This window comes from Empidonax traillii, unplaced genomic scaffold, assembly GCF_003031625.1.
Source record: "Empidonax traillii isolate 1590-97213 ecotype Southwest subspecies unplaced genomic scaffold, ASM303162v1 scaffold48:size2401408, whole genome shotgun sequence".
NCBI classification, from domain to species: Eukaryota; Metazoa; Chordata; class Aves; order Passeriformes; family Tyrannidae; genus Empidonax; species Empidonax traillii.
Window position 1 is genome coordinate 1,878,348 of NW_020955241.1, and position 23,599 is coordinate 1,901,946.

The 23,599-nt window shown below is 40.3% G+C and overlaps 1 protein-coding gene across 1 annotated transcript in view; it reads right to left on the minus strand.

Moving 5' to 3' along the window:
- GRB10 (growth factor receptor bound protein 10) overlaps positions 1-16,647 on the minus strand; it is a 109,380-nt gene extending 92,733 nt beyond the window's left edge. The window contains exon 1 of the mRNA XM_027878985.1: positions 16,550-16,647. Coding sequence (XP_027734786.1) covers positions 16,550-16,600 — 51 coding nt within the window. The 5' untranslated portion in view covers positions 16,601-16,647. The remainder of the gene's footprint in view (positions 1-16,549) is intronic.
- Positions 16,648-23,599: the final 6,952 nt, after the last annotated feature.

The window sequence follows — 23,599 nt, forward strand, 5'->3', positions numbered from 1 at the left end:
CTTGTGTTAAAAAAAAAAGAAATCTCCATATATCCTTTCAGGGGAAGCTGTAACACAGAAAGAAGGTATAGGATATTTGATCCTTTTCAGTGCACTGCCCTCCCCATGCTCAGACCTGTGAAATACAAGGTAGCTCATCTGTTCTACTTGGCACCAAATCTACTAGAGCTTAAGTTATAGCAGCGCTGCTGACCAGCTGCTTCACAGAACACTGGCTTTGGGAGTCAGGTTTTGACAGCCTCTTTGCACCACGTGGACAGGAGACGTTCTGCAAAATGCCTTGGACAGTCTGTCCCAGCACAAGCTAATGATGCCCTGAATTAACCTTGGAAGGCTAAATGCTTGAAAGGATGAGCTGGTAGACTCTGGATCTGGCACTGCAGCAAAAAATTTGTGTGTCTTAGGCCAGGGGAGGGAGGAGAGAAGGGAAGATGCCACCTGGGTTGAAGGAACCACTATTTCCATACAAGTGCATTCTCCTCAGGAATTTATATTGAAACCTGCATGCTTTGGGAAGCAGCAACGACAGCTAGATAACCTACATTTAAGTGTACATACCCTCATAGCTAGGCAGCCCTGAAAACTCAAGACAGATGAAACTTCAACAAAGGAAAGAAAGTAGCATGAAACACAGAGCAAAGAAATTTATGCCATCTTAATGTGGGTCTGCTCTTTTACAGGCAATACTTTTACCCCCTCTCTTGTCTTCTTGATGGCTCAGTTCAAAGCAAGAGTTTGAACAGGCCAACAGATAAAGACAGTTATCCACAGCTCCTGACTGAGCTGATAAAATGATAAACCTCTTGCGGGGCAGGAGCCTCTGTACCCACACAGACCTCTAAAATTTACTGGATGCCAGCAAGCAAAGTAACTCTCACACACTGATGAAATTGTTCTTCAGGTCTTCATACTGAAACTCTGCTGAATTTAAAGTGTCATGTTGAACAAATTCATACAAGACTACTTTGCTATGCGTAGTTACTTCATTTATCAGCAACACGGACCTTACCACTCAATTTTCTCAATTGCTGCAATTTAGGGTGTGCTTGGTACCCCTTCCCTCCTTCCAAAGAGTGACCTTTGGCATTAGATACAGAACTAACTCTTTACACAGCTCCAAAACAGTAATCCTTACCAAAAAGATGATATTTCAGAATCCCAGACATGGGGTAAAGATTAATACACTTCAGCTGACTGCTCTCTATCCTACTCAAACCCCATAGAAATCACAAACACATCTCTAAAGCACAGTAATCATGCCTTTTCATGATTAATAACCCAGCATCAGATCATGTATTAGAACAGATTGCTGTGCTCTCCCCTAACCAAACAGCAGGGTTACACTCAGAGCAAATGAGTAATGTAATTTATGCAAAAAAAATTATGGAGTCTGAGAACAGTCCACAATATATGGACACTTAAAGAAAAAAACAGTTCTTTTGTACTGCTTACATTCCAGTAACAGGCTACTTCGCAAGCCCTCAGAAAAAATAATCAACAAATCCCACATCTTTACCAAGAAAACAAGATGCCTGTATGCGTGCATTTCTTTCTTTAATCATGTCTGAATGTCACTTGACCTTTGCAGTTTTAAGAAAGTCACATACATCACTGCACCTTTCACAGTGATGGTCAAAACAGTTTTCCTGAAAAAAGTCCTTACAGTGATGCCCTTTTAGACCTCCTAAAGTAACCACCCCAAGTCTTTGCACACAATGATTGAACAAAATTTTTAGCACAAATGATGCTGCAATTTGCACTACAGAAATACCTACATACAAATTGTTGATTCATAACAGCTGGAAAGAAAACAAAACAAAGATTAAGATAAGACTAACAACAGGAGCCACCCTAAATATTTCAGTGTGACACTGCCTTATTCCCATTTCTCAAAATGAAAGAAACTTGAAGGGCTCAGTATAGGGTCCAGTCCTGTTTAATATCATTACTTATGATCTAGATGAGGGGATGGAGGGCACCCGCAGTAAGTTCGTGGATGACACCAAGTTGGGTGGGAGTGCTCATCTGCTGGAGGGTAGGAAGGCTCTGCAGAGGGATCTAACAGCCCGGATAGATGGGCCAAGACCAACAGTGTGGCGTTCAACAAGTCCAAATGCCAGGTCCTGCACTTGGGTCACAATAGGCCCATGCAGTCCTATAGGTTGGGGGAAGAGTGGCTGGAAAGCAGCCCAGCAGAAAAGGACCTGGGGGTGCTGTTTGAGAGCTGGCTAAACATGAGCCAGCAGTGTGCCCAGGTGGCCAAGACCAATGGCATCCTGACTTGTACCAAAAATGGGCCAGCTGAACTAGGGCAGTGACTGTTCCCTCTGTATTCAGCCACTGGTGAAGACGCACCTTGAGTCCCGCGTTCAGTTCTGGGCCTCTCACTACAAGAAGGACACTGAGGTTCTGGAGCAAGTCCAGAGAAGGGCAACAAAGCTGGTGAAGGGTCTGGAGAGTAAGTCATATGATGAGTGGCTGTGGGAGCCAGGGGGTGTTTAGCCTGGAGAAAAGGAGGTTCAGGGGAGACCTTATCACTCTCTACAATGGCCTGAAAGGAGGCTGCAGCCAAGTGGGGGTCAGGCTCTTCACACAGCCAACCAGGGACAGGATGAGAGGATGCAGCCCCAAGCTGCACCAGCAGAGGTTCAGGGTGGAAATCAAGAGGAAATTCTTCACAAAAGAAGTTTATGAAGGTTGTTAGAAGGGTTGTTAAACATTGGAACAAACTGCCTAGGGACGTGGTGGAGTCACTATCCCTGGAGGTGTTCCGGAAACAACTGGGCGTGGCACTTAGTTCTGTGGTCTAGTTGACAAGGTCCAAAACTGTACTCAATGATCTTAGAAGTCTTTTCCAACCTAAAAGATTCTGTGATTTTCTATGTCTTCAGAGTCTTTAGAAATAGAATTAACTAGTTTGACTGTAGTAAAATCCCAGCACCTCAAAGTTACCTTTTAGCCTGAGAACTTTTCTCAATTTTCTTCATACTTTACCTCTCTCTGTCTTAATTTTCAAAAATCTAGGTAAAATATGTAGTATGCTTAATTGTTAAAGTTGTTCCATTATTAATAACAATATATATTTATATCTCTCTCAAGGTAGCGGCTGCCATGTTATCCTTTCCTTAAGCAAAGGGAGCTAATTTTGTAAGTAGCTCTACCAATTATCCTGCATTAAGAAGATGGCTTTATTAGAAAATCTTTATTGACTCAATATACTCTGAAGGAAGAAAATTCACAAAAGATCATCAATTTGCATTAAATAGTAACAAATTACATGTAAAATTGCAAGCTGTCCCAGGAAAACACAATACAAAGTGTATTCTTTAGTTTTTGCAGAAACTGCCTCACCAAAAGCAAGCATATCAAACACCTCTTCATGCTTAGAAGGTTTTCTTTTTGTTTCATTCTGCTATACTGTTGTTTACAGCATAAGTGTGTTAAGTGACTGCTAATTTTGTACAACTGCTCCCCACCTCTTGCTAAGGCCTACTGGACACATCCAAGCACATCAGAACATACACTGCGCAGCTTCACCGTAGTTAGCAGCAGCTGCTTTAATTCTTCACAAAGCCTCTGAGGCTACATTAAAGCCTCAACAGATCAAAGAGGTTTCATAACTACCAGCATACTACTGGAGGAAGGTCTGATGTGCCAAACATTGCCAAGGCAGCACATAAAACAAAACAAGCAAACCACCTCAAACAAGACCTGCCCAGGTACAGGGTCTCCAAACAAGGAGAGATTTGAACAGAGATTGCGAAGCTGGTCAGCTAGACCATGAGCAAGTTTCCTCAAATGGATTTCTACTGTTCACTCAGAGAAAAGATGAGATGCCATCGGATGAGTTGTGTTCAATTGGTATTGAAGTGGCTTTCAAACACCTTTCTTTCTCTTCCATGAAACCACTGCTGAAGTCTAGGGAGGGGAAGTGACTTAATTACCGTGTAGTTCAAGGGGCTGGCAGCTTGCACATGAGCAGCTACCACACTTCAGCTGAGATGGTGATTAACTCCAGCATTCAGGGTGGTACCTTTTACAGCACAATCAGTATTTATTGTACTGCTTCCTCTAGCTTTGAGCTATTCTTTCTAACCCAAAAATGCAGATCTATGAAATAAAGGTAGTGGAAAAGATTCCTGCTGAGATTAAAGCCAACCAGAGATCAAAAAAAGGAGGTACAGAGGAAAAACTTTGAATTAAGCTTCAGAAGCAAGCTGTGGGTGAGAGGAACAAGCCATCTTCTGGATACAGATGAACAGAAGACCATTCATTTAGCTAAAACAAGAAAATTAACTGTGCAGCTCTTTAGCACAATGCAATACTGACAGTGTGTGTGTAGTCTTACACCCTAATGCTACAAGTTATTGTGTCAATATCCCTGTTCCAGAAGACGCTAGCAGGACAACCAATAAGAAATTTCCGGTCTTGTGGGTTTGGGTTTATTTTAATCTTCAGGGCAAGTCATACTATAAAAGATACACTGTTGGAAAACTATTTTTCTAACTTTCTCTCATCCAGCATAGCAGTTATGGTTTATCACTAAACCATCCAGGCAATTCATGTTCAACAGCCATCAGCTTGTCACAATTTTGAGGACATAAAGGACTCCATAAAAAACAAGATTGCAAGAGGTGCCTTTTTAGGAACATCTTTAGCACACTTAGTTAGCTCTTTTGCCCCTGTCAAGAAAAAAAATATATATATGCCATGCAGAAATTTAACCAGCTAACACGTAGGACAGAATTTTTTCCATCAAACCTACAACACACTGCCTTATACTTTTGTATGGTCAGAAGTAGAGAAACGGTCCATCTGAGGTCTTAATTCACATTCACCTTAGAGAACAGGCTCTACAAGTGCTTCCAGCTACAAAACACTCAAGGTGACTCCTTCAAATATTGACAATAATATCTGGTTTTGAAAATTCCTTGAGTCTGTCTTGAATTCAAAAAGCAAATAAAAATTCAAGCAAGTTGAATGTGCATGTGTGGGTGGGTAAAGAGTGTTTTAAGTCACTTTAATAAATGGATATTTATTTATGCATGTAATGTGTATGTTACATATGATCCTAGAGTTACCTTCTACAGAAATCTTTTCAACTGGTCATGACAAGAGGTCGTGGTGGTGTAGCCTTGGCTTGCCCAGTGCTTCCTGCTTCTCTGCTAGTCAAGGAAGAACGAGCCCAAGAGAAGGGCTCTGGAAGAAGGAAGATAGCAGAGGGGAACAGGGTGAGAGCCCACAGAAGGCTTGTGCAGAACTGAAGTACTTCACTCAACCAGGTGGCAGGATATCCAGAGAACACAGAGGCTCATTAGGCAAAAGAACCCATGGAGGTGGGCTAGCCCCACATTCAATCAACTGTCTTCTGACATCATCCTTGCCAAGGCGTCCTCCAGAAAAAGCCAACTATTTCCTTCTAGAAGGTCCAGAATGTCTTCTCCCAAGCTCCCCCAGACAGTACTCTCCATCAGCTTGCACACAACCATTCAGGGAAATCCTGGGAGGTCAGGTGTCTACCAGAGGGTGGAAGAGAGAGAAAACCCACAGGCTTTTAGGAAGGGGAGGTGTTAGCCTTTCCAGGTTAGCCACGAACTCTTTACAATCAATAGAACAGTTCATCCATTTGAAGCCTTGTGTCAGCCCTTCCTTCCTGACCCCAATTTTCTCTTTGCTCTCCAGGCACATGGGTGACATCTCTTCCACAATGGCCCCACAGTGGAAAGGGGAACATACGGTCACGACTCTCCTAGTGCCTCAGGCCCAACCCCGCCATATGACTCTGACCAGGGGCACTTGTGACCAAAGGATAGCAGCATCAGTCAGATCTGAGGCTGGTAGCTCATAAGCCATTTAGCAGGGGGCCCTTCCCCACACTGCCCCAAAGACAGTCCTGGGGAGATATGGCTGGCAGTGGGTCCTCAGAGAAGGCAGCATGGGAGGTAGTACATTTGGATGCAAACCTTTTAAGAGAGAGAGTAAACATCAGGGAAAGCAGGTGAGTGCCACAACAGGAAACTGAGTACCAGCAGCTTGGCTGGGCAGCCACAAAGGACAGGGGTGGGCCAGGAGACACCTGGGCTACTAGCACCCCTAGGCTCTCCTTTGGTTCAGTCATAGGGGCAAGTCCCTCATCTTCCACCTCACTACTTCTTTCCAAAAGAGGCACCCATCTTTAAGAAGATCAAAGTTCAGAATACCTGTCTTACCTAGGCCAAACCATTTTTGCAGCCAGGTACATGGGAAGGGGAAAGACAAATCAGCTAAATCACATTTCTGACCCACCCACAAGCAAACAGTGCAGTTCTAGCTGTAGCCACTGGACACTACAAAGATTTCTGGACTGGGTTGAAGATAGCATCACATCACAAGTGATCAGTGAGCCAGCCAGGGAAGCGTTCTGCTGCTTGACCAACAAGCAAAGACAACTTGCGGACAAAGAAGAACCAGTTGGGGAGGAAGAGGTTGATGGCAGTGGAGATGATGGTAATGACTGAGCAAAGGAAGCAAGACTACTAGCAGAATTACACTCCTGGACTGTGGGAAAGCAGATTTTTGGCTTGTTTAAAGATCTGCTTGCAAGGTTCCCATGGCAGACAGCTCTGAAGGACCAAGGTGCTCAAGGCAACAATCTTGCAGGACAACCTCCTCAAACCTCAAAAATGGTCCATTTTGGCATGCAGAAAGTCACAAGGGAATAGCAGAAAGATAGGCTGAATGGACAGGCAACTCCTCTGTTAGCTCAAACGCTGTCCATAATGCAAAGAAGGTCAAAGCAGGAAGAGGTTATGCAGAAAGAATATGGAGATAACTGCCCATGCAGAAGAATTGGAGCAAGCAAATGATGAGAAGAAGAAACAAGGAAGGACAAAAGGATGGCTAATATTGGTCTAGTTTGTCCTCAGTTGTGCATGGGACCCAGCAGCTAAGGACACAAAAGATCACTGATGTCTTTGCCTCAGTTTTTCCTAGTAAAGTTCATCCTCGTGTCTTCCAGTTCTTTGAGCACAGTGTCAGCATCTGGAGGACTGAACCATTACTCACAACAAAGGAAAGTTATGGATCAGACAAGCTAACTGAACCAAGTCCCTAGGACAGATAGGATGCATCAGAAGGTGCTATGGAAGCTATCCAATACCACTGAGAGGCTACTCTCTCATATCTTCAAAAGAGTAAGTCACTGATCAGAGGATGGTCCTGATGACTGCAGAGGCAAAAAAACACATTCCTCTTCAAAACAGGTGAGGCTGACAGTATTAAGAACCAGAAGCTGGTCAACCTTGCCCAGCTTCTGTTAAGATTATGGAGCAAGTCCTCCTGGAAGTCACTGCCAGGAACACAAAAGACAAAAAAAAAACCTAATTGGTAAATCTACGCCGGCTGTTCCAAAAAACAAGTCATACCTGACATTTCAGCTCACGATTTTATATCATTTATATTAAAGGTCTTATCTCTCAAGAACTCAAAGCACATATATCATGGATCATTGTGCTGCCTCTTGGTTTCTTTATCGAGCTCCACATTCTAGGTTCTTCAAATATAGTTAGAATTTTACAATACTGGACAATCTTATGGGATTTTCAGAACATCTATTTTCATCAGAAAAGTAGGCACCTCATTTGTACTTTGCACAGCCCAAAGCAAAGTGCCTCAGATATAGCTGCAGATTGTAGAAAAGTTAACTGCAAACTCAAGAAGGATCTACTGCAACAGCATAAAATTCATCAAAAATACTTCTTTGCCTCCACTGAAGTATCAGTTTTACAAAACCCACGTGAGCTGAAATAATGGCCTGTCACTCTCCTACACTAATAGCTTCAAGAACTTCTTCATGAAAGGTGCCAACACCACTTTGTCAGAAACCCCCTCCTGAACTGTGCAGAAGTATTCAGTATTCTGGGGAACTTGCCAGCTGACAGTATTTACTGTATGACTAATATGCATTAATGAAGCACAAATGGACAACTATTTACTTGTGCTAATAACTAAAGCGCTTTATTAGAGCTAAGGCCTCTAGCATGAAGGGTTGCCAGGTTCCCCACTTGCCAAAGTTATGTCAGAAAACTGAGCCAGTGTGTAAGACATCAAGAGCTGCAGCCAGTGTGTAGTAGAGTCTTAAGTCATTGTTTAACATTCAGCTTGCAAAGGACCAGCATGCTCCAAAACCACCGGCTGTTTCCGTGGGCTTGTCTTTTCATTGTAGGGGCTAGAATTTCAAGCATGCACACTGGTCATACCAGTGTGCAGGCCAAAGCCGTCTTAAAATAGCAGTAAAGCCTGAGAGCTTTGCTGGACATTTGTGTTCTACTTTTGATTGCTTGTTGTTCTTTCAAAACCAGAAAGAAAAACACTGTATCTTAATGCCTCAGATTAAAATATCAATACTATCTAGCACAAAAGGCCGTTAATACCAATAATCTCACCCTTTCTTCACGAAGGATTCCTGAAAGATGATCAATTTGGTAAAATTCCGTCCTAAAAAAGCAAAGTCAGTCACACAAGAACAATGCCCTTGCTCTATGTAGTACTCTCTATCCCACATCTCCATGACGGGAACATACCTGAACACTATAAATGAAAGATACACCTGAAAAGCAGCAGAGTTCTATGGTAACTTAGGGACAACTTTTAAAAAATAATGTTTCAGACTGTCTTATATTAGAAACTGAAAGAAAAATTCTTAAAGGATGCAAAAGGAACAGGTAAAGAACATTTTCAGTCATAGCTAGTGGTAGGTAAACCTGATATATTCATCCCTAGCTTTACAAGGTAAGTGGTCCATCCACCACCAAGGCCACAGTGAGTTCAGGTTATCCATTCTTCTTTGGATCAGCTTCAGTTCGGGACTCAGCTGCAGCATAAGGAATGGAAAGTCTGCAACTGTAGAAACAAACAAAATGATCCTTGCCATGAGACATCACATAAACAATAAAGTTTGGAAACTGTACCCACAGCATCTTTTTAGAAGCTGAAAAATTCTCCTCTGAGTTGATGACACAAACAGCTTCATGCAGAACCACAGGATTTTGACTGTGGAGTGGTACTTTGGAAGAGTTCCTCTCCCCCCCTTGCCCTTTAACTTTTAAAAAAAGGGATGAAATAAGTGCTTATGAAATATTGTTCTTCCTTTGATCAAACAGATTCCCTTTAGACTATGTAAGGCAAGAAAATGTACTGGGCATAACTTTACACAAGGTCTGTATCTAGATACATTTCTTGGAAATACTTAAATATAAGACAATATTATATCACTGGTCTCTTCCAAGGATAGAAAAGGCCTTTCTGAGCCAACAGGCATGGAAAACAGCACCAAGAATTTTCTGAGCCACAGCACTTTCTTGAAAAGTGACAGCTTAAATGCACAGCAATCTTATCTTTCTCTTTAAAAAAACAAAATAATTTTTTCCACTGGTTATTATTTACTCATATGTAGAGCACAGAACATCTGTAAGAGGAAGGTTCATTAAAAGCACACCCCCCCCCCCAAACTATCACTAACATAATTCTAGTTGATTATGACAAAGGAAATTTAAAAAAAAAAAAAAAATGCTTCCATTCCCTTGTATTTCAGGTTTCTATTCTGTTGCATTTACAGAGACATTTAAAGTACGAAGCTGCCTTAGGACTGGTATATCAACTTTTCTCTTCTGTTAAGTTAGAGATGTTAGTAACATGAAAACACTTGTAATTCTCCAAAATAACCAGTTAGTAAACAGCTTGTTAAATATTCACTCATTTGGAAAAGATCACATTCATTTAAAAAAATATACAGGACTTCATTTGGTGCTATAGTTTGCTAAGCTGATTGCTACCATGGCTTCAGAATGTTCTCATGAAGTTCTGTGAGAAAACACCAGAAAGTGGTCTGTTTTTATCAACATGGATGTTTTTATAATCTGGAAGTGACATCTTAAAAGTTACATACAAGTCAGAACCTAAAGAGACACATTGCTTTTGATTTTCATAGGATCACTGAAGGATGGGGGTTGGAAGAGACCTCAAATTCACTTGGTCCAACCCCCTGCTCAAGCAGAGCCACCTACAGCCAGTTGCCTGAGACCATGTCTGGATGGGTTTCGATTCTCTCCAAGGACTGAGATTCCACCCCCTCTCTGGGCAATCTGTCAGTGCTCAGTCACCCTCACAGTGGAAGAGTGGTGCTTAGTTTTCAGAGGGAATCTCCCGTGTTTCGGATTGTGTCCATTGCCTCTGGTCACCAGGGAAAAGAGCCTGGCTCCATTCTCTTTGCACCCTCCCTTCAGGTATTTTTATATATATATATTCATAAGATCACCCTTAACTTTCTCTTAAGCATAAAAGCAGCAAACTGTAGATTTAAAGATGTATGAAAAATAGAGGTAAATCAAGAGATTGCTTGCATGTAATGACATAACAAGACTAAATGATAGGTTCAGTCTAGTGTTCAAGAATGAAACCGTTAACAGAAAGATGCAAAATAAATTCCTTGATTTGAAAACCTACATTGTTTCCTGACCACTGTTAGTAGTAACAAAAGTAGAAAATGCTATGATTGACCACTAGAATGCTTTGAGTCCTTTTTTTTTTTTTTTTGTGGCTTGAAAAAGCTCATTTAATTGAAAAATGCAGACCCAGCCACTTGAAATTTCTTGATTGCATTCACCTTGATAAAAAGACTTCATGTTTTGCCAACCAACTCCTCCGTAAATTGAAATACAAAAGCAGAAGTGCAAAAAGGTTAAGTACAGACTTTCAGTTGAAAATGTAAAGGTAAACTGGTACAACAAAAAAAATAATTGATGTGTATTTCCTGTGAGAAGGGAAACCATAATCAATTGTATATAGGCTTAGTGTAAGATACAAATTTCTTTTACATTATTTTGCTTCATATAAAATAGTCTGATGATACACCTTAGTGGTGAAAATTACACTTCCAATGGCCTCTTTAAGAGGTAAGCACCGCAATTTTATTTCAGTGTTAGTGAAAACGACTGCTTTTGGGACAAGTTTTTAAACAGATTTCTTTCCAAGAAAAATAGGGGCTAGAAATCTAGCTTTAGTTGGTCTTCAATGAAAACTACCAAGCAGCATCAAACTATATCTGTAAAAAACATTTGCAGTCTGCACTCGCAGAGACAGATTTCATAACGTCATATTGGAGGCAACATGTCTTGTAAAAACATTCACTAATGTTCTCACTGCTTTGTACTTTATGTCTGCTCCAGTCCGTCAACCCTCTACACCACATACATGTAAACTGTTAAAACAAGAGCATCGTCAATAAAAGATCTGTTGACTGACACCATATTTCACAAATCTGATGACTTTCTGCATTGGCAGTAGCAACATTTCAGCTTTTCTTTATGCAATATGTAGAAGAATGATGCAATGCAATAATGCATCTGGTGTTTTTTCACTCAGCTATACCCAAGGACTTCGTCTGCTCACTCTGGTCCTTCCATACTGCCCTCTTAGCATGGAAAACCCAAACTCTGGGACAAATTCTATGCAAGCAGACTACTTGTACATTTAAGCCTAATAAGACTAAATTAAGCCACTGTTTATTTTGAATCTTGAACATCATGTATTGCATTTGCAAGGCAAGGCTGTGGCAGCAGGGAGGGCTACAGGGGTGGTTTCTGTGAGAAGCTGCCAGAAGCTCCCCCATGTCCAACAGAGCCAACGTCAGTCATCTGTAAGGTAGACCCACCACTGGCCAAGGCCAAGCCCAAGGGCGACAGTGGCAGTACCACCCTTGGGGTGGGGAGTCCCTAACTGGATGATTGATACTGTATTTAAGAGGGGGAAAAACCCATTCAATTGTGCCCTGGTTCCAGCCAGGGCAGGGTTAATTCTCTGCAGTAGGAGGGAGAAGACATGGCTAGGACATAGAAATTACTCTGAATCACCTCATGTCAGTTGCTGGGGGCAGGAGAAGGGGCATCAGGCTCCTTAAGCATTTTGCATGTGAATAATTCTCTCTTTCATACACTTTTGTTGTTAAAATTGTTGCTGTTGCTGTTACTGTGAATTTTCTTATCTCACTGCTGTTTCCAGTAAATTGTTACTATCTCAACCTGCATTTGTGCCTTTTGTGCCTCCAATTCTCCTCTCTGGCCACCTTCATTGGGGGTGGGAGGGCAGTGTGATTTGGAGAATCTCGTTTTTGGATAACAAATTAGAAAGTACCATTCCTAAACCACAAAGACTGGAGTGAGGAGTGGGAATGTGAGAGAAACAGCGCTGCAGAAACCAGGGTCAGTGACAAAGGAGTGGGAGGAGGCACTCCAGGAACTGGAGCTGAGATCCCCTGAAGCCTGTGGTGCAGGGGACCCTATGCTGGAACCTGTGGATGCACAAAGGAGGCTATGACCCCATGTGAAGCCCTTACTGGAACAGGCTCCTGGCAGAGCCTGTGGACCCATGGGGAGAGAAGCTCATACTGGAGCAGATTTTCTGGCAGGACTTGTGACCCCACAAGTCACAGCAGTCTGTTCCTGAAGGACTGCACCCCACGGAAGGGACCCACGCTGGAGTGGGAGGGACCCACATTATAGTTCATGGAAGTCTGCCTCCCATGGGAGGGACCCCATACTGGAGCAAGGGAAGAGTGGGAGGAGTCCTCCTCTTGAGGAGGAAAGAGTAGCATAGACAATGTATAATGGACTGCAGTCCCCATTCCCCATCCCCTGCGTTGCTGGAGGAGAGGATGGAGAGAAAACTGGGAGTGAAGTTGAGCCTGGGAAGGAGGAGGGGTGGGGGGAAGGTGTTTGTAAGATTTGGCTTTATTTCTCATTACCCTACTCTGATTTAATTGGTAATAAATTCAGTTAATTTCTGCCAGTCAAGTCTGTTCTGCCCATGATAGTAACTGGCAAGTTATCTTTCCCTGCCACCAGTTATCTTTCCCTGCCCTTATCTTGTCCCATGAGCCTTTCATAATATTTTATTTCCCCTGCCCAGCTGAGGAGGGGAGTGACCAGAGCCACTTTGGCCTGGTGTCTTTCTTACTAAAATTGGTCAGAAAGATGCCCATAGACTCAATAAACAATTTGTGAATAGCCAAGAAAACTAAGATTTTCAAATAGTATCAGGCAGACAATGAGGGCCAAAACACAGGTCTGGACAGCTCTTCCCAAGTCTACTTGGAGACAAATTCTGCAATCAACTTTTTTTCATGGAGTTTTTTTTAGGACAAGACATTTTATGCATACAGACATGGACAGCAGCATGTATACTTATATTATGCTAAATAACAGACAGTTCAATTCCACAGTGGCAGAGATAAGACTGAGTCACACAGAAGGCACCTTGATGTCCCCAGGATGAGGACTATGGCATCCATCAATGTAATTATCTAATTAAATTAGAGATTTAATCAAATCAAATCAAAAGGGGTTTTTTCCCCATTTCACTAAAACAGAAACCCTCTCTTCTTTAACTGCCCAATCAAAGCAAGCCACCCCCGAAAATGAAAAAACCACAAATTTCCCAAAAAACCACACTCATCAAGATGAAGCACTCCAGGAAAACAAGTATAACCTCAATATCCCATGGACTTGGATAAGACAACCTCCAAAGGTGTTGCCTGACTTACTGTATCATTATATTGAAAACAAGGGTCAAAGCTGCCATACTAAAACCTGGAGAAGCTGTGCCTAGCTGTTCCTCTAGGTGAAGGCAAAGGAATGTCACTATTGCAGCTGTAGTATTGGCAGCACATCACCTTCACATCCACAAATCTGACATCATTAAAAGAGGCTTTCATTACAGTAGCTAGTCTCTGATTAGTTCTCCTAGGTATTTAATTCCCTGCTCTTGAAATGCACAAAGCTTCTCAAGTATGATGTGCAATATTCTGCTCTCTTATCTGATCAAGAGGATTATTAGCAATTCCAAAATCCACAGCTCTGTACATGTATGAGAAAGCAATTTCCACTTTCTCCCTATTTTGTGACCAAGTATTTATAGTTCATTTCATGTCAAGTAACAAATCCTTTCTCTAATAAGCATTCAGCTCACTGAAAACACTTTTAATTATTACTGAAGTATATACCTACATCTTGGTTATGAGAAAATAAACAGAAGGTAGAAAGTAGAAGATGAACAGAAGCTCAGAATTTTATCCTCGTAAATTGAGAAAAAAACCCATCCTTTTGCTATTTATGACACTGAGACTTGTACAATTAATGCAAAGGGTTAAAGAATTAAATATTCCCCAAGAGTCCAAGTCACTGTTGTGACTACAGATTGCAAAAGAACGGAAACACAGTAAATCATCCCATTTTTTCTGAGAAATTCTGGGACTATGTTCTGAATTTCCAGGAACAGAAGATAAACACTGCCAATTCTCACTGCTGGATTTTTATTGAAGAGTTCAAGAATTTGGAAAGGGCTCCTGAAAGCCACTGAAAGATAGTACAAAGCTAGAGATTGTTTTTAGGAGAATGCACTCACTGTGTATGGTTTATGTGCTAACTCCTGAGAAAGTTCAAAGAAAAAGAAAAAAATGGTTCTTAAACAAGACCTGAAAGCTTCTGAAAGGACCAAAGGTTGCAAACAAAGAGCCTGATAAGAAATTCAGAGCTCTATACTTTACTCATCTCCCAAAAAGCAGAAAAAATGAAGAGCGGAGTTGGATTGGCAACAAGGAATGTAAAAGGTTATTCTGTAGTGCACACTCACTTATCCAGGTTCTCATTTTTCTTGTTTTGAATGTAATCCCAAACTTTGATGTGTCAATTTATTCTAATGCTGAAGTTAACAGCATTAAGGTCCTAACCTTGAGATCTCTGGACCAGTGTCCTTCATAGACTTTCATTCATATTAAGTCAGACAATGTACTGAAAAAACAGAATACTTTACATTCTAATCTAGAGCATATTTAGTTTAACCTTCTTTCAGCCCTTTACCAACAAAATGCTGGCACTGCAGCCAAATTTGAAAGACAAGTTGATGAAAGCTCCTAAGTCAGATTTAGTAGGGGTGGAAAAACAGATGTTCAGGGTTTTTTTTAATGCAAACTTCAGTTCTGACAGAAGGCACAGTAGTTGTGAATGGGCTTCCAAAGCTAGTCTTCAAACTGGTTATAAGTACTTAGGGTAGTTAAAACACAGTAAGCTATGACCCAAATTAAATGAGTCACTTTCCCACCATCTTAAGTCACCCATGTTGCTCTGACACTTCTAGTCTGCTGACTGCCCCAGACTAAAGCAGATTATCTACAAGGTTTGTCAGAGAGAAGAAGTAACAATGAAAATTCACATTCTTACTTCCTATGAACCAGTAAAGATACTATTTTCACAAGAATGATTGATGTTCAGTTAAAGAACTTGCAGCTCAAAAATGAATGCATGTAATGTCAAATTTCTCCTACATAGCTCTCCTCTCCCTCAGCTTTGCATCATGACTCAGATGACGTTCTAAATGAATTGGAAGTATAATTTCACAGTGCATCAAAATTGTGAAGTTCAGGCACATCTATTCACATATTCTTTTAAAATCATAGATCCAAGTATAGTAACAGATTTTCAGGACGCCCAATTTCTAAACATCAATTCTATTTTTATAGCTGCAAAAGCAGTTATAAAGGAACTGTTATGTTTTTCCTGTTATAAGGAAAAGCATTCAGGTACATTCAGCTGACAACTCAGCATATACTAACATTAGACTTTTAACTCATTTAAGGTTTCATGTTGGGGGAAAAAAAAATGTAAGTTGACACATTACAAAGCATGTACAAGTACTATAGTTTTTTGGGGAATTTTGTTGTTGTTTGTGTTCGGATTTTTGCTTTTCTTCCAAATGAGTAGCACGACTGTAGTAATCACTAATAGTAATGTTTCTCTTGTGACAAAGGGAAAAGGTTTTAATGTCATACAACACTGCTTAATTATTTGTATATCTGCAGGGTCCAAAATCATAACTGAATCCTTGGGGTGATAATCAAATTACAAAAACAAGAGATAAGAAGTGCAAAAATAAAAAGGTCGCATCCAAACTAATGAATTTGCAGTTCCATAACAAATACAAAGCATGCATTATGCCAATTAATACTGCCCGGAAAAGCGAACTGTTACATGCATAGTACCTTTGAAGTTAGCTGGGGGCTTTTTAAAACATACTCTTTGTAATATGCCATATTGGCTGCTTAGATACAGCACAATGACTCAAAAAAGCACAGGATCTAACAAAGTGTAAAAATCTCTGCCTTTGTTCCTACAAATATAGCATTCAGCAAGCATTGATACATTTCAGTGCAAGGCATTTCACTGATTTTGTAGCTTGCCATTTTTTTTTTTAAATAATTGACTTCTCCCAAGTATGAAATGGCTATTTGGAAGACAAATATCAAATCTTAATCAGTATATATTAGTGACCCAATTTTTTTCAGCAGCAGATTCCAAATACCGGATGGTAACAGAGGCTCTATTCCCAAATGTTAGCAAAACCTAGAGAACTGCCAGACAGCTATTAGCAGTTTGATGAAAAGTTTGAATGCACAATCAATCACCAGCACACAGCAATATGATGCTACAAGCTGACAGGAACATGCAGTTTCACAACTTACTATCCGATAAGGAAGATGTAAAAAGGAGTCTGGGCAGCCAGCTAAAGCCATTTGTTCCTTCAAATTTTCTTCAAATTACATCTACTGCTTCCCAGGACCTGCAGAGTACAAACAAACTGTCAGAAACCATACTGAAGACATTTCATCAACTTATTATTGAAAACAGTTGGAGAGGAAAGACCAAGAAGAGCAAGATGAGGTGATGAGGATTTGCATCAACTTGGGAGTAGCAATTCTGCACATTTGCTGTCTGTAGCCTAGAAAACACATTCAATTTGGCATTTCATTTAAAATCCCAGCGTAACTATTCTCAGGTCAGGTGGCTCATCCTTTATTTCCACTATCCAGGCAAAATGAAAGCCTTTCTTTCATTGCAAAGCACCAAAGCTTTGACCATTTAAAAATTAACTCTCACCAATTGAGGCTATCTTTTCAGTTGTGGAAAGAAACCACTGAAATCTTTGAGTTAATTAGGATTAAGATGACAGTCACTTATCACAGAATCATTTCGGTAGGAAAAGACCCATACGATCATCAAGATCCTTATGTAGCATTAGCCTTCAATGCCTAGTTACCAACTTCAACCTTTACCCTTTCCTGCCTGCCTTTTCTCTCATGATTTTATTCTCACACAATCTATCAAATAGGGTGCCCCATACAAATTCATTCAAGTCTTGCATTTGCTCTTTTGAGTGATCATCAGCAACAACTTTTCAAGGTGAGTTGTGTTTTTTTAAGCATAGCTTCTGTGATCTGATAGAGCTTGAAAAGAAATTGGCAAACATTTAGAGGTACATATGGCTAAGGAACTAAGAATGACAAAAGAGAAGGCAGTGTTAAGACAATGTCGAAGTTATTTTAACTGCTGCCTCATAACAAAGGAAAGAAAAATAAACAAAAATAAATAAAAGTTTAAAGCACTATTTGCTGCTCCAGCATTTCTTCCAACCACTGATATTCAGCTGGAGACATCTCTGCAGACTAAGACAAGTGATGTCTTCTCCAAGGAGATGAACAAAGGATGACTGGGGTAGAGAGAGAAGGCTAAAAACAGAGCCAGAACTTTTACTTCTACCACAAGTGAGCTCCTGTCTTGTTTGCTCTTATTATCAATTATATATTCAAAACAAAAGCCTGAGTTTTGAACAGGCTATCCCCTGCTCTCTGGTAAGCACGAACTGTCACCAAACCAAAGCTGCCAGCCAGATTTATGGGACAGTTAAGTTACGGACAAGGGTAAAAGACATCTTGGGAAAACTGTTCCCAGAGGAGTTGCAACCTGTGGTCCACATAAACCATGCACTCATCAAGGAAGCTTTATTTTATCTAGTTCCAGGATAAGTTTGGCTGAGGTATGGTTGCATCCTCTTCTATCAGTAAGGCAGGCAAACTCCTGGGAGCTCCTTTCCAGGAAGTAGTTACTGGGTTTCTGCAGTTTTCCTTGAACAATTCTTACAGCCACTTACCTCAGGAGGAAACTACTTTTGGCAACAGCAAGTCTGAAAATCTATTTGACCCAATTTGCATAAATCAAGTTGTTTATTCTAGGTAAGTAAATGCTATGGAAAAAGAAAGTTTAAACACAAAATCTTACAGCATTCACAGTGGGGAATGAAGCAAGGGGAGGCCAGGTCAAACATCTAACTCTGTAGGCACAATACCCAACTTGTACTATTGCTAGTCTTAAAAAATATAAACAATGGTCTACAGCCGTCTAACTATTTCTCCGCTCTTAAAAGTTTGCAGTAAGTTTTTAAGACTGATCTGAATATTTCATTCTAATCACCCAGTTTGTTCCAGGAGAATTAAGCACCAATTTAAGAAAAGCTCTTAGAAACCTTTTAACTTTGGGAAGTACGGTTTTCTGTAAGCGCATCTATAGTGAAATTAGGCAAGCCACTGAAATAGCTGTTCTGAAGTTGGTAATATGCATCAAGAACAAAGAGAACTGTATTATCAACCTCTAAACCCATCATGGCTAAAAAAAGTTTACGTAAAGGAATAAGAGAAAAGAATTCAGCTTTATACTGCAACAGTTTTATGTTTATTATCACTTCAATATTTAGAAAACAGGAAAAGGCACAACTGCTGCAAATTTAATGGTAGGTTATTTAGGACTGAATATCAAAATACTGTCTTTTGATGTTTCAGCAAAAAGCTCCAATTCATTCATAGCAAGATAGATTAAATATGTTTCTAAACAATACCAGACCAATTTGTCTACTCTAGGGTGTGCTGCAGTTTATGCCACAGCCCCATTATGCCAATGGAAGATCATAAATTATCTCAAACAATAGTTGGAGTCAAGACTGCATAATTCATCAAGAACCATTTGCTTTACTGCTACATTCTTGAGTATTCATTTGTTAACACTGCAGAAACAGAGGAAAGCAATCTCTAGATGATATCATTCCAGGTCCTTCACAGATTAACACTGATTTAAGATCGCATCCCTTTTGTCTGTCTAAAAGCAGTTTATCAAACTAGTCCTACCCTAGGAATTCAAAAAGCCTTTGCTCACCTTTAAGATCTAAGGCCTTGTTGTAACACATTAGGACTTAGAAAGAAAAAATAAATCAACTTTTCCTTTGCTGTTGCCTTAAACATGATTTTTAGCGCTTCTCTTCAGGGATTGTAGCTACGTAGAGACATACATGTTCTTTCCACACAAGTTAAACAGCACAAATCTCAAAGAGGTATTCAAGTGCCAAGTTACTGCCCTTTTCCTAAAATGCCTTAGATGGGGGAGGGAAATTCCAAAGGCTTGTAAATAGAAAACAAGCTACGTAGTCAATCACTGTTACAAAACTCACCACATTCAGTGGCGAGAACAACTGTCATGTAAGATCAAGTGAGACAGCCTGTGCACATTCATAACCAAGCACTTTCATGTGCTGTTATTGGCTTAAGAGTTCTGCCTTGGACAGAGTCCCTGAAAGAAGGACAGTCATGATAAATGAAGTTTCAAAGGTCATAAGACTAATTTTTGGTATGACATTCTCTAGATTAAAGAATAGACTATTGTAAGGCATAACTTTGATGTCTCAGTCTCTCAAAAATGTTAAACCAACTCACATAATCTAAACAAAGATTGGTATTCATCTCACATGGAAAACACTGCAGGTATGCATCCTGGAGATTGTCGCTGCTCTGAATGAGTTGTTTAAGTCACAATCAAATTATCCACCTCACCAGTAGATTATGTTATTTATTAACTGTAAATTAAGCCCATCACCAGGTATGTTTTTTTGATTTATCACTTGCTCTCTGCACATTCCCAGCAGAGGAAACGGTATCTCGCCCAGCACTCTGGAAGCAGACACAGCCTACGCACCTACAGATACTGCAGTAGGAAAATGGCAGGGTATGGTCACTCTGCCAATTCAGGAAGTTTTCCAGGTTCTACATGTGCCATCTGTCAAAGTCTTTAAATTCAAGAGAAAAATAATTTTTAAAATGCAATTGCTTGCATATTACTTGGGAACAAGAGAAAGGACAAAAAAAAAATATTTTAACCTGGCAGAGATGCAAAAAAAGATCCAGAGCTCTTGAAAACTGGATTTATGCTCTTTTATGAAAGGTAACTTAGCAAATATATTGAATACTATACCCTTTAAGTATTTCATTATTTTTCTTCTGTAATGTTCTGCTCTCTGTAACTGAACTACTATGAAACAGGAAAGGCAAAAAGTTTCAACATAGCCTTAAGTTTTGACCTATCTGAAGATCTTTCTCTAAGACCTCAGGTTTAACATAACTAAATATCACCGTTCCATTTCTCTCCACACTACACATGATGCTCAGCAGACCAAACCTGGATTTTCCTAAGAAACTAGAAAAAACCCTTAAAGCAACTGAGTTCATCCACTATTCTCCCCCAAGTTACCTTCAGGACTGTCTGGGTTAAGTCTACTTGACCTATAATTTAACATCTTAAAGATTCAGGGAAGAAAAGATCCTATCCTGCTGGTCCATAGAAGGAGCAATCTCCAAGACCTCAACTGGCCACTCACCTGGCTCCAGGCTACCCACTACTTCCCAGCACCTAGAAAAGTGTTCTGTTTTTTTTCTACAGACATATACATATCTATGTATATCTGCATCACTGAAGCAGGTTTTCAAGATGAAGCAAAAAAATGGATACATCCAGCAATCCTCTACAACACAGGGCCTGAGGACCCATACTCTGAAACTTTCTTCCCAATCTACTCCTATTGCCATAGTTACAATGGAAATAAATTTGGATACAAGCAGCATGAGGCATGCCAGTGAATTTTCTGTTCAGCTGAAAGACCTGACAGCTAGCAATGTCCCCAGCTGCACTAAAACTGTGGGACCCAGATGTGCTTTTGCATGCAAGATCCTCACAACTTCTCACAAGAATGAAGCCTGAATGACAACTATGTGGGCTGAAAAGCAAGTGCCATCAGGTTCCCTAGCTGGCTGGACCAAGGAGACTAGATCATATAACACCCATGGCAGCACACAAGTTTGACATAAGATTTCATTGTAGCTTTAGTAATCAGTATGTATAAGGATTTCTAAAGCATGTTGCCCTCTTTTGGTGATAGTTTCAGGTGGAGACTGTGTCAGTTTACAAGAAAGAGGATGCCCTCCACTCCCAAGGTGAAAACTTGGCCAGCAGGACTCAAAGGTTCATTAGTGCAGGCTGTCAAACAGATAAAACCAAAAGACTGACTTCAAACCATACTGGCAGCTTTCCGCACACAGAACAACATAGCAGTGTTTTGCTGGTACTAAGAGGACTGGATCCATCATCTCAAACATTTTATTGACCGGTTTCCCAATTTAATCAGTTCAAACATATGCTTGCTTCTCTCCCCAGCTCTAAATGATCCTCCAAGACTCCAGATTTTCCATGCTGGAAAATAATACTTGGGCAGTTTTCCTTCAAACAAGTTTTTTTTCCTCCAAAACACCTCCCCAAACACTCCAGAAAGGCATCACTCTCCAGCCGCAAAAGATTCAACAACACGCTCCTCAACACCCTGATGGCCTACTGAGATTAGCAGCAGGTAATATTTAAGAATACTAGCAGCTTTCCCACTTCCCTTGCACAAGTTGGTATCTGCAAAAACGTTTTGTTACACATACATACCCAAAAGGCATTTGCAAGTCTATGATACAGAGCAACTGCCTAACTAGAGAAATACTTTGAACATCTTTGAAAACAAAGCATTGTTCTAGTTAAAATTTCAAGTGAGTGTTGCACAGTAAAATGAAAAGCACTGTTCAAAATATAAATCATCAATCAAAAGCACTTCAGTTACGTCCAAACACTCCCACGAATCCGTACTAAAAAATCTGGTCTTATAAAAAAAAGGGAATATAATTCTCTTTTGCCATTCTTAATTGCAAAGCTGTTAGTCTAAATATTACACCTTGTAAAGGAAGCCACTTGCCATTGTAATTTTGCCAGAGAGTGAAGAATCTTGGCAACAGCAATTCAGGCTTTTGAAAGCCAAAACAGATATATATTTCAGAAGAAGCATAGAAGAGCTGATGCCATCCCACTTCCAGTCTTGCCAAATGAAATTAAGTAAAATATATGCAGTTCAGCATTTTTTTGTTTCTAGAATCTGCCTAAAATTTTGAAAAGGCTCAAGACTCATAACCTGTGAATTCATGTTTGCCTCCTGACAGAGCAGGTTCACTGACAGCAAAAATAAAGTCCTGGGAGAAAAACAGAAAATTAGTACTCAGCTCATCTACGTAAGGATTTTCCCCCTTATATCCGAAGTAAGTGGTCCAGTTAAAAACAAAGAAACAAATAAAAAACTAAAACAATGGTCAAAAAAAAAAAATCAACCACCAAAAAAAACCAAACCAAAACAAAAAAAAACCAACAAAAAAACCCCAAACCTATTTCCAAATATTTCCAAAACTGCAGTTTCACCATCTCCACTGATCACTGAAAATTTTGTTCTGCCTTCTTAACAGCTGAATCCATAGCTTTGAAGCAGGAACTTTGGCAAATAAACAGAGACTGTACCCAAGCCTAAACAAAATGTTAATTAGACAGAAGCTGAAATAAAAAACTATGCAGTATATGGGAGACAACCTCATCAGCAAGCCATATGCAGAGTTAGGGCAGGCCCACAGATGCATGACTGCGACAGGAGATACATAGGGAAGCAGTCGAAGGTGAGCTTCTGAGAATGCAATGACTAACAGTCTCTAATTTCATATATACAGTTCCCCACAACATTCTTTGACTCCAGAGAACCAAAAAAAATACTGTCTTTATTCTCTGTGTTGTCATTGTCTAACTGCCCCCTCCCATCCCACCTCAATTTAGTCATATTTCTTGCAAAATAGAATCCAAAGTTTTATAATTTTGGGAAGCAGCCTAAATAATTATTTCCTTATTTTAGGCTTTTATTATCCAACCTAAAGATTTCGAGTGAAGTTATACAACAGTCAAGATGATTTAATAGCTTATTACTGCCAAGAACAGGACGACAGACATCCCACTCTATTCATCAGCCCTTGCTCTGCTTTCTTCCTCCACTTCCTCCCAGCAACTTCATGGTACTCCCTCCTTCTCCTCCTTTTGTGTCATGTATGGTCTTTAATGAGTTCAGCTTGTGTTAATTAATGTATTTATTTTGCTGGGATAGTGTTCTGCTAAGGAAGCAAGTGTAATAAACTTAGATCTGACAGGCAGTTCAGCTGGCACAATGTGAATGGCAGGAGACCACGAGTAAGAGGGGAAAGGAACAGGATCACCCTCTTCCAGCGGCAGCAAACTATTGCATTGGCCAAGGAAACCTGAACTTTGATTTTCTTTGTTTACTGCCCTTAGGACATGGCAAATCTTTCCTACCGCATGCATGTCTATGAGAATTACTGTTTTCCAGGCATCTCACAGAAGTTAAACAACTGGAGAAATCTCCAAATAAAATATTAAGTTGCATTTATCTCAAAGCCATTTACTTTCACGTTGTGGTACCAACTCAACTGAAGTCTGCTTCTGTTGCATACTTAGCAAAACACTGCTTTTTGCATTTGACACACTAATGAGCCTTA